At 44.7% G+C, this 15,152-nt stretch overlaps 1 protein-coding gene across 3 annotated transcripts in view; it reads left to right on the forward strand.

Annotated features, from left to right (window-relative positions):
• The first annotated feature begins 597 nt into the window (after positions 1-597).
• Positions 598-15,152, forward strand: part of KCNG4 (potassium voltage-gated channel modifier subfamily G member 4) — a 15,748-nt gene continuing 1,193 nt past the window's right edge. The window contains exons 1-4 of one of the 3 annotated variants that reach the window (XM_042027115.1): positions 598-1,051; positions 1,369-1,483; positions 1,910-2,709; positions 14,357-15,124. In XM_042027115.1, coding sequence (XP_041883049.1) covers positions 1,960-2,709; positions 14,357-15,124 — 1,518 coding nt within the window. In that variant the 5' untranslated portion in view covers positions 598-1,051; positions 1,369-1,483; positions 1,910-1,959. Of the gene's footprint in view, positions 1,052-1,368; positions 1,484-1,909; positions 2,710-14,356 lie in introns of all 3 variants that reach the window. The other 2 variants (XM_042027114.1, XM_042027116.1) reach the window with 2 other exon arrangements.

Here is a 15,152-nt window from a genome sequence, read left to right on the forward strand (position 1 = left end):
CCCACAGAGAATATTTGTCAATAGAACCTGACCCAGCTTTCCTGGACCCTCTGACCGAGGACAAGCAAGCAGAATTTGTGTGAAATCTGTGTCATCCCCATCGCAGAACCCAAAAGCATTACAGCAACTCAGTCCCTTGCAGCCGTGCATGAGCAAAGCAAGAAAACAATAAGGTTTGATTTCCCATCATCTGGTAAGAAGAAAGGAAAAAGTTCTTGGCTGTTGGAAAAGCACTGCAGATCTGGAGAAGAGAGTGCTCAGCACCTGTGCTTTACAAGCCAGAGGTCCTTTCGTTTACGGGAGGAAAGCACCTCCCTAATAGCCAAAGGAATGCTGAGGCACAGCACCCTACAAACTCCCCTTTCCATCTAGGGATATTAAAGAGCAAATCCCAGTTTCAAGAGGGGTGCAGGGCATGGAAACTGCTGCTGAGGTATTTAAGTAGTTTCTCTAGACCAAGCGACTGTAGCATGACTATGACGGAAGGAGTTAATAGACACTGAAATTGTTTTATTAAGTAGATTTGCCAGAATTTACTGATTATTAAACCTCATTAGCCGGGGACTTGTACTCCATGTTCTTCCCCAGTTGCTGCCTGCTGCCTGCTGGATACACGGACGGATGCTGGAGAGATTATTTCTAAGCCCTTCCCCCTTCCCTCTCCCCTCCTCTTCCAGGACCACACTGACAGTCCCGGGGGAAAGAGAGGAGAGACAGGGAGAGGGCAAGATCCACCAGCTCTCCCTCAGCATCTTTCAGCAGGAAGCCCCAGGAGCCCAGGAGAGGAGCTGCCCCTCGGGACACCTTCGCCGAGGATCCTCAGCACAACATATGTTACATGAACACGCGCGGCTGCTTTCCCCTTCCAGGAAAGAAGGAGAGAAAGAGGAAGAGGAAAGAGACAGCCCGCTCCAGAGTGCTCCAGCGCTTTCCCATGTAACCAACCCTGGAGAAGCCCCCCAGGAGCTCCTGCCGGACCCTGCTCCGCGGGCGGCATGTGAGCATCACCTGCGGGGCAGCGTCGCTCCCGGCAGCTGCCCCTGCTCGGCTGGTAAGTGACTTCGGGCAACTTTCCTTGCAGTGCTCGCACTTGGCTGACTTGGGGTAAAAAAAGTGCTTTTTAATCTCCAGAGACTACGGACAAAACCAGGGGTTTGTCCTTGAAAGGAGGCGGGGAGTGCTTCAACTGCTGCCCCGCTCCCAGCTGATAAGACACTTTCTGCCTGCTTAAAAAAGTTTTCTCCGCGGTGGGCAAAGGTTTCCCTCCAACTTCTCCGCAATTTGCGATGGCGCGAGGTCGGGTTGATAACAATAATCATCATTTAGACAGCACTTTCCCACTTAAGGCATTTTGTAAACCTCTCCCAGATAATCCTTGCAATCCCCCCGAGAGGCAGAACGGGCGTGCAGCGAGAGGCAGAGGAACCACGATCTGAGCAGTCCAGTTAAAGCAATTAGGAACTTTGCATCCAGCTGATGGCAGGTAATTGACCACTCCATCTCTAATAACTATTAAGCAGCTTAGTTGAGTCAGCGCGTGGTTAAGGGTTTATAGAAATAAGAAAGCGAAGCGACAACGACCGGAAAACACCGATCTAACGATGCCCTAGACCTCCCGGGGAAGAGCCCGAGGTGTTCCCTGTTGGATTTGCAGGCATCCGAGGCTCGGTGATAATTATGAATGAGGCTGTAGCTCTGCTCTGTGCCTGTGTTGCCAGACAACCAATGAGGCTGCAAAGCAAAGCTCATTCACAGACTGCAGGTTTCGGGAAGAAGCACAGAGGTGACTTGTACTTACAAAACAGGCACTCATTAATTTTGTGGTTGAGGAAAGTGGCTGGAAACACCTTTTCTCTTGCAGTAACCTCTGCTATGTTTTCTCCTCCTCCCTGTATCTTCTGGCTGACAGCTCCCCCTGCTCTGATGCCATTCTGGATGTCCCGGTGAGAACTCTTAGAGATGCCTATTCTCTCCAGAGGCAGTGACCAAGACTATAGTAACATTAGCTACAACTCGTGTAATTCCTTGAGCCACCTCCTTCCCATCTGCGTGGAAACCCCTTCTGTCAAGGGCGTCCATTACCAGAGAGCCAGGAGGATTTACCACCCTGAACAAGTGTCTGCAGTTGATCTAAAGACAGAGATCATGATCAACGTCGGAGGCATCAAGTACCTGCTGCCTTGGAGTACTTTAGATGAGTTTCCCCTGACCAGACTGAGCAAACTAAAGCTTTGCAGCAGCTACGAGGAAATCATCCAGCTGTGTGACGATTACGATGAAGACACCCACGAGTTCTTCTTTGACAGGAACCCCAACGCTTTTGGGATGATTGTCAGCTTCCTAGCAGCGGGGAAGCTGATGCTCTTGAGAGACATGTGTGCCTTGTCTTTCCAGGAGGAGCTGAGGTACTGGGGCATTGAGGAATCCAACCTGGAGAACTGCTGCTTTCGGAAACTGTTCCAGAAACTGCAGGAACTGGCCGAGATACGCAAGGAAGAGGAGCTCCGGAGGAGCAAGGAAGCCTCGTGTGTCTTGGATGAGAAAACCAGATTTGGACAGTTCATGAACAGACTCAGAGATATGGTGGAAAATCCCCAGTCAGGACTGCCAGGCAAAGTCTTTGCTTGTCTCTCCATCCTCTTTGTGGCCACCACGGCTGTAAGCCTTTGTGTGAGCACAATGCCAGACTTAAGAGCTGAAGAAGACAGGGTAAGTCAGTCTTTTTTAACTGGTCTAACCACAGAATTAATGGAACAGTCTGTGACAGAAAACGCAGCAATGGCTTAAATTAGTTCTATCATTTTCAAGGTGATAATCATTTTAAGAATAATGGGAATAAATATTGTACTGATTTTTAGCTAAAATACAAGAAAGCTTTTGGACAGAGCAGATATTTCAGCTCTCCAGTATAGGACTGCTTTTCCTTCTTGAGAAGCAGCTGCCAGTGTAAGATTAACTTGTTAGCACTGAGACTCTCAAACTGACATTGTGGAGTTTCCAAGATGCTTCACTCTCTAGTTACAAGCAGTCTCTCCTTTGGACACATCAGCTACAGAAATATTTTCCTCTGACATCTTTGCTTTTAAAACAGCTGGGTACCTTCCCGTGTGATAAAAGATTCAGGTGCTTAAAGAGGAAGAAATATTAATTAATTTTTATATGTTACATTTCAGAAGTTGCATAAAGATTGAAGGATGAGAGGCAGATAAAGTATTTTTGCACATGCTGATACTTAAAAGCTGTGCCTCCAAAAATCACAATTCCATGCTAAGAGAATCCTGTATTTGCCCCACATATATGTAGATATTGTAGGAGCAATACCAAACACTATCTGAACTGCTAACTGCCTTTAAACCCTTCTCAAAGAACTCATCCACATTAATTCAGGGCAAATAAATCAAGCCCGTATCACACATAAAGGATCTTCTCCATAACATTGCTGTAAATATTTCAGCATTTAAAAGATTTATTTTTGTAATAATGAACCAGAGGAAAGTCAGAATCCAAAGTTATTTCAGACATGGCAACGTCCAAATTCATCAAATAACCTTGACTAATCTCTATCATGAATCCTGCACTTCATTTGCAAATTGCCCTTCCAAAAGTGCTGAGGAAATCTGTGTGAAATAAACTCCCTGCTGTAAGACAAGACACTCCTCAGAGTGTCATATATTGATGAACAAAGTCATTTTTACATTTATAGCACAGCCTGGTGTGTACAATACAAAAATCTGTACCTATTTTACTGCTCAAGCCCTTGGTCGAAGCAGCCTTGTCATGGTTAAAATGTGTCCTGGTATTTGATGTCTCTGAGTAAAACTGAGGATTGCGCAGAAGGCTGAAACCTAAGATCATTCCCTGTTCCATTTTAACCCCTTGGATACTAACTTCCATTTGCTCAGGAAGGCTCTAACCTTTCAGGAATAAGCCTGGTGCTCTTGCAGTCTTCCTCAGCTATTACTTTTTGGCTGAAAAAAGGAAAAACTGTGTTCACAGGAAAAGCTGTTAACACTGTTCCAATGCTTCTTCCAAGGAAGCACTTTAAATATAGAACATCCTTCTTCCAGCTTGATGTACAAACATTACAAACTCTGCTCCAGCAAGTGCTTCCTACTAACTTTGTTAATGGAAGTGGCTTGATGCTTTTTATCTTCATTTCCCAACCACTGCAGAAAAAGCTTTGATAAGTAAGTCCCATGCAAAAGAACCAGCACATGAGCAGAGCTCAGCTAGATGTAAGAGGTTGTGTGTTTTAAAAATAATTAACTAAGTTAGAAAGAAAAGCATGCTGAGCGTTATAAGTGTGTCTGGGAGCTGCAGTGAAGCTGCTGCTCCTGGATTTCCTATAAAACATGGATGACATTACCTCTTAAGAGATTTGCATATATACTACTACTTTAAAAACAAGCAAACTGCATCAAAACAATCTCAAAAGATGGATTGGTTCAAGTGCAGGGGAGAGGATGAAGGATGAACTTGAGGAAAGGACCACATTTGTCCAAATATTTGGAAACATTCCATTGTTTACACTTACAGCACCAGCCTAATGCACTTTGTCATCATGCCCCAGAAGCACAGAGTACTAAAAGTCCTATTCTTTGAATTATGTGATGTTCTCCCAGAGGAAACAGAGGGGAATATATGAGACAAAAGAGTCATGCCTTGTGGAAAAGCAGAGAATCTGAACTGCTAAAGAGCAGTGTCTGCATCCCTAGATTCCCATCCCTAAATTCTTAACCTGCAACAACTAAGATTTTCTTACTGGGATCTCAAAAGAGCATTTTAACTAGAGCTGGACAGATAACTCCATGAAGTTAATTGACTAAAATTAGGACTTCTTGGCTGCAGCTGAGTCATATTCAGCAAATTGCAACTCTCCGTTGATTTGTAACTCAGAACTGTTCACTGACCTCAGACAGGGAGTGCAAGGTGGGGCCACATTTACCAGGAACCTAAGACAGGCATGCAGGATCTGAAATTTTTCCTTTTTGGGCTGAACACAAAGATGATTCGATATCTGGTTGCCCAGTGACAGAAAACAGTCAAATTCCTTCACAAAGTTTCTGAACAAACTGAAATTCCACACCTGAATTAAAAAATGCCCTGTCCTGAGGTTTATTCAATTCTGAGTTAAAGCTTGCAAAGCCTCTGTGGTAAATGTCCTTAAAAGTACTTCAAGGATCCATTTTCCAATGTCACCAACACTGGAAATTGAATTTATCCATATTATCCATTCTGAAAAACAGACAAAAAAGGCTTTACCTCTGCTGCACATGTACCACTCTAGGGTCCTGTTCCTCCTCGTCACAGCCTCATTAAGAGAGTGGAAACTGGCTGGACTCCAGCCCAGGAAGGATCAGAGTAAAAAAAATAAAAGAAAAAAAAAAGGAAAAATAATGCAAGGTGACTTCCACTTCACTCACTTGGCTCAGAGGCTGCTGATCCCACCCTGCAGGCACAGCAGATCCCTTGTTCTTTTAGCAGCTGCTAAACCAGGTCTGCTCAGAAAGGAGAAAAGCTGCCTGGGCAGGCAGAAGAGCAACCAGGAGTCCTCACTATGCGAGGGAAAGTGAAAACTCCGGTCTGCCTCCGGGAGAGGGATGGCAGGGAGCCAAGAGAGAGCATCTGCATCAGGGAAACCCAGTCACCCTGGCAACCAGAGGGGAGGGATGGAGCCATCGCCAGGGGCAGCAGAGGGGAGCGGAGGGGGAGCTTAAAGTCAGGAATGCAGCTGAAAGCGAAATAAAGAAGGAGTTCTTGTACCTGGCACCATGAACACACTCCAGAATACGTCAAATGGCATTTAGGAACCTCCTCAGGAAAGCAAAACAGTTCTGTAAGTTTATATCACATAAGCACATGCCGTGAATCCCCACCCAGAGAGAACAGCCCCAGGTGAAGGGTGCACCAAAAGTTCAGCAAAACTGTAGAGCAGCAAATGAACAGCTCTGGTGAGCTCAAGTTTAAGTCTGACCATGACATAAATGCACAAAAGGTTTTATCACTTATGAGGCTAAGGAAAGAGGAGTCATCAGTAACAAGGTTCTGTTATTTAGGCATAAAACAGTGGAATTATCACATTCTCCAGGGGCAATGTATCCTTGACCGTGGCATTTGCATCTGTTCTTTATGGAGATCAAACTGTCTTTGGTTAAGAAGCAGATTTAATATCATCAATGTGTAGTAATCGAGGCACGTAGAGATAGGAAAAAAGGCGTATTTGGAGGTGAGGAAATCTGTTTTTGTTCTGACCAGGCAGCTTGAGAGAACTGCAAATCTGAACTGGAGACCAAGCATACAGAACACGAAAGCTGAAGTGACAAAATTCACCAGTATTACCCTCAAACGAAAGAATTCAGATCATCCCACTAGAGACAAGGCAGAAGTCCCACCAAAGTCCCCCAAAAGTCCCAGTCCCACACAAGAGTTACAATCAGGATCTAAGGGGGGGTCACTGAAACAGTCACTGCTCAGCACATCCAACCCAAAGGAAGGAAACATCATTACACCAGAAAACTGTGGAATAAAACCACTGCAGAAGAGTCTGGAGAGGGAGAACACTTTGAAGTACTCTTGGGACTTTCCTTAGGACAAGACATTTCATTTAATGAGTCCCTAAAATTGGCATCCTCTAGAGAAATGACTCAGCAGAAAGGCTACAGCAAGGTCTGCATTTCAAGAAGGCAGCAAATTAAGGTCAGGGGGAAGAAAACCCCCAGATATTTCTGTTCCCTGACCTTGTTACTACTAATTTTTGTATTTGCTCTTAGCTGACCTTGAGAAGCTTGATGTTGCTTTAGGTATTTTATAGGACCTAATGAAACATGACCAACATGAGCTGCAACCACTGTTGTTTCATGTGAAGATTTTATCCTGAAATTCACAATACTCATTTTTTTTAAAGCTTCTTTTCCTGGGATCATTTGATTATGTGAAAACCAAATTCCCTTTAAAAGAGTAAGCTTTTAGTCTCTGATTGCACTCTAGAATCCAGAAAATATGAACAGATGAGGAGAACCCAGTACTTAACACATAGAACTACTTCTAAATTATTTTTTTTTGTTCCACACCATGATTCTGGAGGCCCTGATTAGTTTTTTCCATGCTTGATGCCACTGAAGTTTTCTGTATGATAGCAAAGAATATTTGGCTTGCACACTGGAGGAAACTGCCAAGAAGCAAGTTTTCTTTAAAACTGGAATAATTTTACTTTACAGGGGAAAAAACCCAATTTATTTGCCTTACTGTGAAGAGAAAGAAAATGCAGTGCTCATTTAAAGTGTAAGACTATAAAGGCATATGTGTACATGCCTAGCTATAAATACACTGCTATATACATATGACTTGAAATTACTTAGAACAAAATAAAGCTTTGGCTTTATTGCATCTGCTCAAGCACTTTATTCTGGGTTTTTATCAGGTCACTTTCTGTAGACAATCCCTCTCCTAAATTATCCAAGAGTCCAGGGCAATTTTGATTCCTTCTGACCATTTTGGTCAGCAAGGAGTGTAGGAAAATGTGCTTCACTGGAGCACCAAAAACCTCCTGGTCTAGGTGTACTCAGCACAGCTGATTTATGTGCTCCATGGACTGAATTAGCTAAATTAATAATGATTGAAGAAAGATTAAATAAGAAGCCACTAAACAACAGAAATCAGAATGTTCAAGCCTGGGACTTTGATGTATATTTATTTATAAATTATTGGGATCTTTATGGGATCTGCCTTTTTTTGAGGTCAGAAACACCAGGAGCTTTGACCTTCAAATTGCACCATTATGTTAAGACCCTGATTTCAGAGTTCCACATGATAAGTGACCATTTCCCAGGCACCCACGCCCAGAATTGCATAACTCAGCACTGAGTCTGTTCTGTACAGCACTGATAAAGTTCGTATCACTTAAGCCCTGCTCTCCACAGCCACTGCGGGGGTGGTCACCGCTGACCATCTGGGCCCCAGCTCACCCCCCCTGCCACACAAAATAAGTGTCTGCACAAACTCCTGACCCTCCAGGGAGGGAAAGGATCCTGCCTGGCTTTCCAAAGCCATGGACCAGTGTTCAGAAAGCACAGTTAGACATTATTAGTTTGCCTTATGCTCATCCCCTTTTGGCTGTGTTCCAGCAGCGCTCAGGCTCTGAGCTTTGCACGCCATCCTGGGGGGACACCCAGCTGTTCCAGCTGTTCCAGCTGTTCTGCACTGGGCAGTGCACCAACAGCTGTGCCAGCACATGTGTCCCTCACTGGGAACCAGGATTTCTTTCCCCTCTTGCTGCTTTTAGGGTTGTAATCGTTACAAAGGGGCCGAAGCCTGTTCACTCTCCTCACCTGACTCACCTCAGGGGGCTCAGCACAGATGAGTGTTTAATAAATGCCTTCTTTGGGAAGATGGGTGTTCCCCTTCATGGAGCCATTCCATCTCTGCAAAACTCTGTTTGAAACGAATTCATCCTCCAAGTTCCTTCCCACAGTGTCAGCACCTCCTCTGAGCACCAGTATTTTCCCTAATAACAGATTCAACCATATTGGGGACCCTCTGTACTCCCTGTACTAAACAGTTACAATAAGAAGGAATTTCTGTCCCAAAGAATTTACAGTACAGTGAGAAAAGAAACAAAGAAACAGTAATAGGAAAAATGCTTTGACCAGCAGCAAAATTGTCAGTTGAAGGTTATCCTCCCACATCCCAGATATCCTCCTTGTCATTTTGATTATACCACTCTTCACAGTTACACAATTAAGTCTGCTAGATTCCTTACTAGAAAAACAAGAAAAAATTTATTCTTTCTCACCTTTCCCCTAACACCAACACTCTGGAGTCCTGCTTTAAATCAAATTCAGATTCTTCAGACTGACTCTCACAGTGTTTGCAGACTAAGGATCCAAGTTTAAAAGTTAATTGAAACATTTTATTTTAAGTACGTTTCTGCCCCAGAGGGGATAATTATTTGTTGGACATAGAGCAATAATTTCTTTCTGTCTTCTTTCTAATGTCCACATTAATACAATACCGGTATTAGTTTAGTTTCCTCAAATGTTGTAGTAATTGTTTTCCTAAGGCCAGGCTTCTCTCCCATCAAGTAGGACAAGTGGGAACTCATTGTGTTCTCAGAATATGCAGCACTGCTTTAACAAGCTCATCATTCCCTAAATCAGGTTAGAGTCTCTTTCTCAGCAGCCTGTAACCTTCTGACTTTATTGCATCAACCTGAAACCATAAATCCAGGTGCTGATGTGATCCATAACACAGGGTTTTCAAGCTCTCCCTACCCATCATTTGATTCAGCAGAGCGTGGTTTAATTATTCAAATAGCAGCGTCAATGCGGCCGCAGTGATTCAGCAGAACCTGCAGCACTGCAGCTGGATCCCGCAGCCCAGGTATGCAGGGAACACGGATTGGCACCACATTTCCTAACCAAGCCATCCCTTCACAGCCAAAGGGGATTTCTCCCTTGTGTCTGTTCATTTCCTGCTGCCGGTGGGATAAGAACAGCCTGGAGCCAGCTGGGAACATCAGTTCCCTACACCGAGGTCTTGCTCTGCCTCTGCTCCTGCCTAACCCCTCTCTAGACTTGCAGCCCGCCCGTATTCCCACTGCCTTGGATCTGTGGGCAGGCAAGAGCGTGAACCAAAGCTTGTTTTCCCACTATCCCATTAGTTCATGTTTTCCCTGCAGAGGGAATTGCTCAGGGAGGAGTTCTAGACCAGGATGCACTGCCCAGATTTAACTCTGAGAAGTGAAAAAGGCTGGAACACAGCCCCTGACCCAGGAAATGGCAACCTTGGGTTTAGAGAGGGAAATTCCTGCCAGTTTCACTTCTAAATCCTGCACCTAGAGGGCTGACTGGTTTTGGCCAAAGGGCCAGGCTGCAGGAAGAGCAGTCATGCTGGGATAAGTGCTGGACAGCACAAGCTGGCAGAAGGCAGGCTGGGAGCCACAGTACAGGCTGATCCCATCTGCTGCCACTCCAGTGCACACTGGCCTCTGTCCACAAAGCAGTGTGTGCATCACAGCAAGGATCTGAGCAGCAACTTGGCCATGCCAAACAAAACCTGGGCCTGCCAGGATAAATTTAGCAGATGTGAACCGTGACCTCGCATCAGCCACGGAGCCAGGCACGCTCCTGGTGTGACCGGTGACGTTCTGGCAGTGTCCTTCCACTGAAGAGGGATAAGGAGGTGCAGGTCCTGTGTCTTTTAGGACTTCAGGACTCCAGTAGAATGGAGCATATGCTCTATGGGCTCCTTCCCTGCCTGGTTCTGGCTCCATCAGGTATGGGTCACTGAGCACCAGGACTGCCTTTCCTCGGGAGCAACCACTGCTGCATCTCGGGCGGAGCTGGCTGGGAACAGGGCTCAGACCCTTTCAGTCCATTGCTCATTTGTTTTATGATGATGAGCCAGCTGGTTCCCATAAACATGCCCCGAGAATAACAGTGTTTGCACACAGTGCTTCAGTCATGACTTCTAGCTGGGTTCAAGGACTTTTATCAGCTTGGTTCATAAATAACATGAGATGCCCTTCTCACAAGTGTGCTGTGTGAGCAGCATAGATACCTTGCCCTGAGGTACACATTGATTTCCACTCTAAAGCTCTGGAAATATGGCATGATTGTGAAATAATCCAGATACTGATCAAGCTGGGCTTATCAAGCAAAGTGTTCTATGAGCATTGGAGGAACTTTTGCTATTTAACTTGGGAATAGATCATTTGACACAAGAAACACTTGTGTCACACTGACACCATCCTGAGCAGTGTTCACTGGCAAGCACAGGAAGGAGACCACGGGAAGTGCTGTAGTTTTGCTTGTTCCACATCTCAGATTCCACCCCGTTTATAGAAGGTGGGAAATCCCAAATTACCACAGCAAACAGGCTCAGATTGCTGCCAATAAACTTCCACTTAGAGTCGATCACACCAAGGGCAGAAAGTTGGTACTGATCCAATTTTATCCTCACACAGCTGCAGCACTGCACTCCCAACATAACGGGAATAACAGGATTTCTTTACTTGTACTTCAGATTAAGAGGGAATAAAGGGCAAATATCCACTGCAAAAGGTCTTGGGGTAAATCTCTGGCAGTAGGAAAGTAATTGGTGGATCAGGTAATGATTCAGAACAAGTTTTTGATTGTAAAGTGTCTTAGAGTGCAGAAATGTGGGACACAAATGATCAGCACAGAGCAGACCCTGAAGGAACCAGAGTGGTTCCTTGGTACTGTCATTTATTCAATAATAATACATTTTTTTCTTGTCTAGAACACATAAAAAAGTGAGCAGCATCTGCAAACCAGCATGGATAGATGAGAGATACATTCTGCAGGGGAAATTCTGATTCAGTCTCCCTGGGCATTACTAAAATTATTGATGCATGTAAAGATATTATGTTCACTAGATGAGATTTATACCTGTTGTAAGTTAGGTTAGCACTGCACAATTCTGGGATCTGATTTTGTTTTTTATCCTAGATGTCATTACACTTAAATTAATGTTTCCTGACAAATTAAGAGGCCAGATAATTTATCTCTTTTTATCTTGTGAGTGGCACATATCTCAAGAGCATTTAGCTGGAATTCACAATTAGTGAACCAATTTCTTTTTGGTGCCCCATCCCTGGAAGTATCCAAGGCCAGCTTGGACAGGGCTTGGAGCAACCTGGTCTTTAAGGTCCCTTCTATCCAGACCATTCTTGGATTCTGTGAGTGGAAAACAGAAGCCAGGGGAGTTGCCTTGGGCCACTGTTTCCTCGGGCTGTTGAGGGAACTGGGCTCAGTACTGTTCTTCTATTTGTTCTTTTATTTGTTCTTCTATTTTGTTATGAACCTATATTTTTTTCCCATTTAAGGAGAAATTAACAGAAATATCCTAACATGAGCAATCCCACTGTAACGCCATAAACACAACAAGCACATAAGAGAACATGGAAAATAAGCCCCTCTCTTATACACCAGAGGGGAATAATGAAAAGGAAGCTTGAATTGCTGACTATCTCTGGTGGTAGAGGAGCTTGAAACAACTCCTTTGCTTCTTTGAGGTGGTTTATAAGTCTATGAAACCACTCAGTATTTCAGGCATCAGGCTCAGTATACATCTTTTTACACACAAAATACTGTTTCATTCATTGCTGAGCCAAATGTTCATTTCACACAGAAGATCAATACCAGGCACTCATTTTATTACATTTATATCATAGGTTGTAGAATTTCTGCTGGAGGGAAGTTCCATAAATCCTGATAAAATCTTGCATTGTTGAAAAGTAAATCTGCAGGGTGAATAAAGAGTTACATACTCACTGCTGGGCCTGTCATAGCTGTTCTCCCATCAAAGTCAGTGACAGGTAGAGTACTGATTGAAGCTATGGTGGCATAAAACATGTCAGGGGGTTTTTCTGGAAAAGAACACTCCCAAAAAATAAAAATAAAAATGAAAATAAAAAAATAATAAAAATAAAAATAAAAATAAAAATAAAAATAAAAATAAATAGAACCTCATCTTCCCCTCTTGCTCACAGTCAGCACCACACCAGCTTGGAGCTTTTAGAGCTCCCACTCCACCATGCGTAAAACTGCAGCAGGAGGAGAAAGACCCCGGTGAAAATTTGACCCAAAGATCTGGAAATAAAAGCTCAGAATTCTGCTCTAGTTAATGGTGAGGTGGAGGGAGGGAGTTTGTTGTGGTTTGTGTTGATAGGTGCTGAACACAAGAATATCCCAAATGTGTCTGGTTTGTTCAGAAAGAGGAATTGTATAGAAGTTGTTGTGGCACAGAGATTTCTTTTTTGGACGTTTAGGCAAAAAAACCCTGTCATGGATCAGAGTATTTGGGCCATACTGAAAGTAACTAATGGGAATGTGGTGGCAAAAATATTGAAATCTCCCACTGACACAGGGGCATCAGTATTCCAGTGAGAACAGAGATTTGAAGTCACTGTGCTCTGCCTGTTCTTTGGACAACAGTTCTGAGAGCAACATAAAACACTGAGGTGTAAAAATCCTCAAAACTACTGGGAGAAACAGAAGTCAGCTTTGGTGCTTAATATTTCCTTTCCCCCCCCCTCTTATTTCAACATTTGCTGCTTTTGAACAGGATGTTCAAAAGGATGAAGGATGTTTGAAGAGACTGACATTAGAGAGGGATATTCTACATAAATCAAGTCAGGTGCATTCCATAATATATACAAATGTTCCTAATATATAAAACATTCACATGCAAACTCATGGGATGAAATCCATCTCCCAGTGTAAAGCCAATGAACATGTTCTCATTATGCTGACAGCATAAATTGCTTCCTCTAAGTAAATATAAATTTCCATAGGGAATACTGAGGTCACTGAGGGTGGCAAGAATTAAAAATCTCCCAACCAGTCTCTACATTGCTACACCTTGAAATTTCACTCTCAGTCCAAAAGACACCCTACATCTTATCGGTTAAACCTTCCAGCAACCAAAATGTCTTTTCTTCTAGTTTCTAAGGAAGGTATAGGGAAAACCCCATGATGATCTGAGAGCAATGTCACCTGCAAATATCTAAAGGTAAATAAATAACAGATGTACTGGAAATTCAGCCCAGTTAACAAAAAATAAAATAAATCTTGAGGGGAGCAATGAATAATTCAGACGCCACATCGCTGGAGTGACCAGAGGCAGGTCTGTGCAGAGTCCAGGCTGCAGTGCACAAATAATTCAGGGCTCAGAAAGAGTGAGCACTACATAACACAACTGCTGATTGCAGGCAATCTTATCAAGCCCAGTCAGCAGCTCTGCAAACATCAGTGCACTCCAGCACTGACTGCAAATGGAGCCACAGCCTGACCCGACATGCAGAGCTCTGGCAGGGCCCAGCTTTCATTAGCTTTTGTAGTGTTTCATTTTAGGGGTAAAATATGGCATTGACAGTTTACTGTGCAGAAAGGAAAAATCCCCAAATGGTGCTACAGAGCTAAATTGTTCTGAGGGTTAGGCAGGGTAAAACACACTCGTGAGGGGGGAACCAGCTGGCCAATTCTAGAACACAAAAAGACTTGTTACTCCCAAGTGCAGCAGAAAGTGGGAATTACTCAGGACTTAACAGCCTGCATGCCAGGACTTCATACAGAGATGAGTTTCATTCAAGTAGGCTGGAAGAAGCAACACAGTAAAATGAGGCAGGTAGAGAGATCTGCTCATTCAGCTATTTCCTGCACTCAATATTCTCTGTACAGCACCAAAGGACAGCTGCCACACTACCTGTGAGCTGCGACTTGTTGATCTCTGGTACCAGCTACTCAGGCAGATCCTTATTGCTTCTCCCTCAGTGTTTTTGGATACTGGTTCACAGACTGTTCTTTTATTTATTTCCCTCTCTGTTTCATGTCAGGGTGAGTGTTCCCAGAGGTGCTATTACATCTTCGTCATCGAGACCATCTGCGTGGCTTGGTTCTCCCTGGAGTTCTGCCTCCGGTTCATCCAGGCGAGGAGCAAGTGTCAGTTCTTCAAAGGACCCCTGAACATCATTGACTTCGTGGCCATTTCCCCCTACTACGCCTCCCTCATCTTCTCCGAGGACGACTCCAGCAAGGAGGAGGACAGGCCAAGCAGCAACTCGTACCTGGAGAAGGTGGGCTTGGTGCTACGGGTTTTACGTGCCTTGAGGATCCTGTACGTCATGCGCCTTGCCCGGCACTCCCTGGGCCTGCAGACCCTGGGCCTCACCGTGCGCAAGTGCACGCGGGAATTCGGGCTGCTGCTGCTCTTCCTGTGCGTGGCTGTCACCCTGTTCTCTCCCCTGGTCTACCTGGCCGAGAACGAGTCCGGCAGGGTGCTGGAATTCACCAGCATTCCCGCCTCCTACTGGTGGGCCATCATCTCCATGACCACCGTGGGCTACGGAGACATGGTCCCGCGGAGCGTGCCGGGCCAGATGGTGGCTCTCAGCAGCATCCTCAGCGGGATCCTCATCATGTCCTTCCCCGCAACGTCCATATTCCACACCTTCTCCCACTCCTACTCCGAGCTGCGCAAGGAACACGAGCGGCTGCAGTCGCGGCTGAACCGCGCGAGAAACGCCAATCGCTCCGGTGAAAGCGACACCTTCAACGAGACTGACAGCCTGACCCTGGAGGGCCAGGCATCCCCCATCAAATACATCTACACAGGGAACTGAGCCTGGCATC

The sequence above is a fragment of the Corvus kubaryi genome, unplaced genomic scaffold (genome assembly GCF_017639235.1).
Source record: "Corvus kubaryi isolate FWS band 111438036 unplaced genomic scaffold, C.kubaryi_AGA036_p1.0 37300, whole genome shotgun sequence".
Taxonomy (NCBI): Eukaryota; Metazoa; Chordata; class Aves; order Passeriformes; family Corvidae; genus Corvus; species Corvus kubaryi.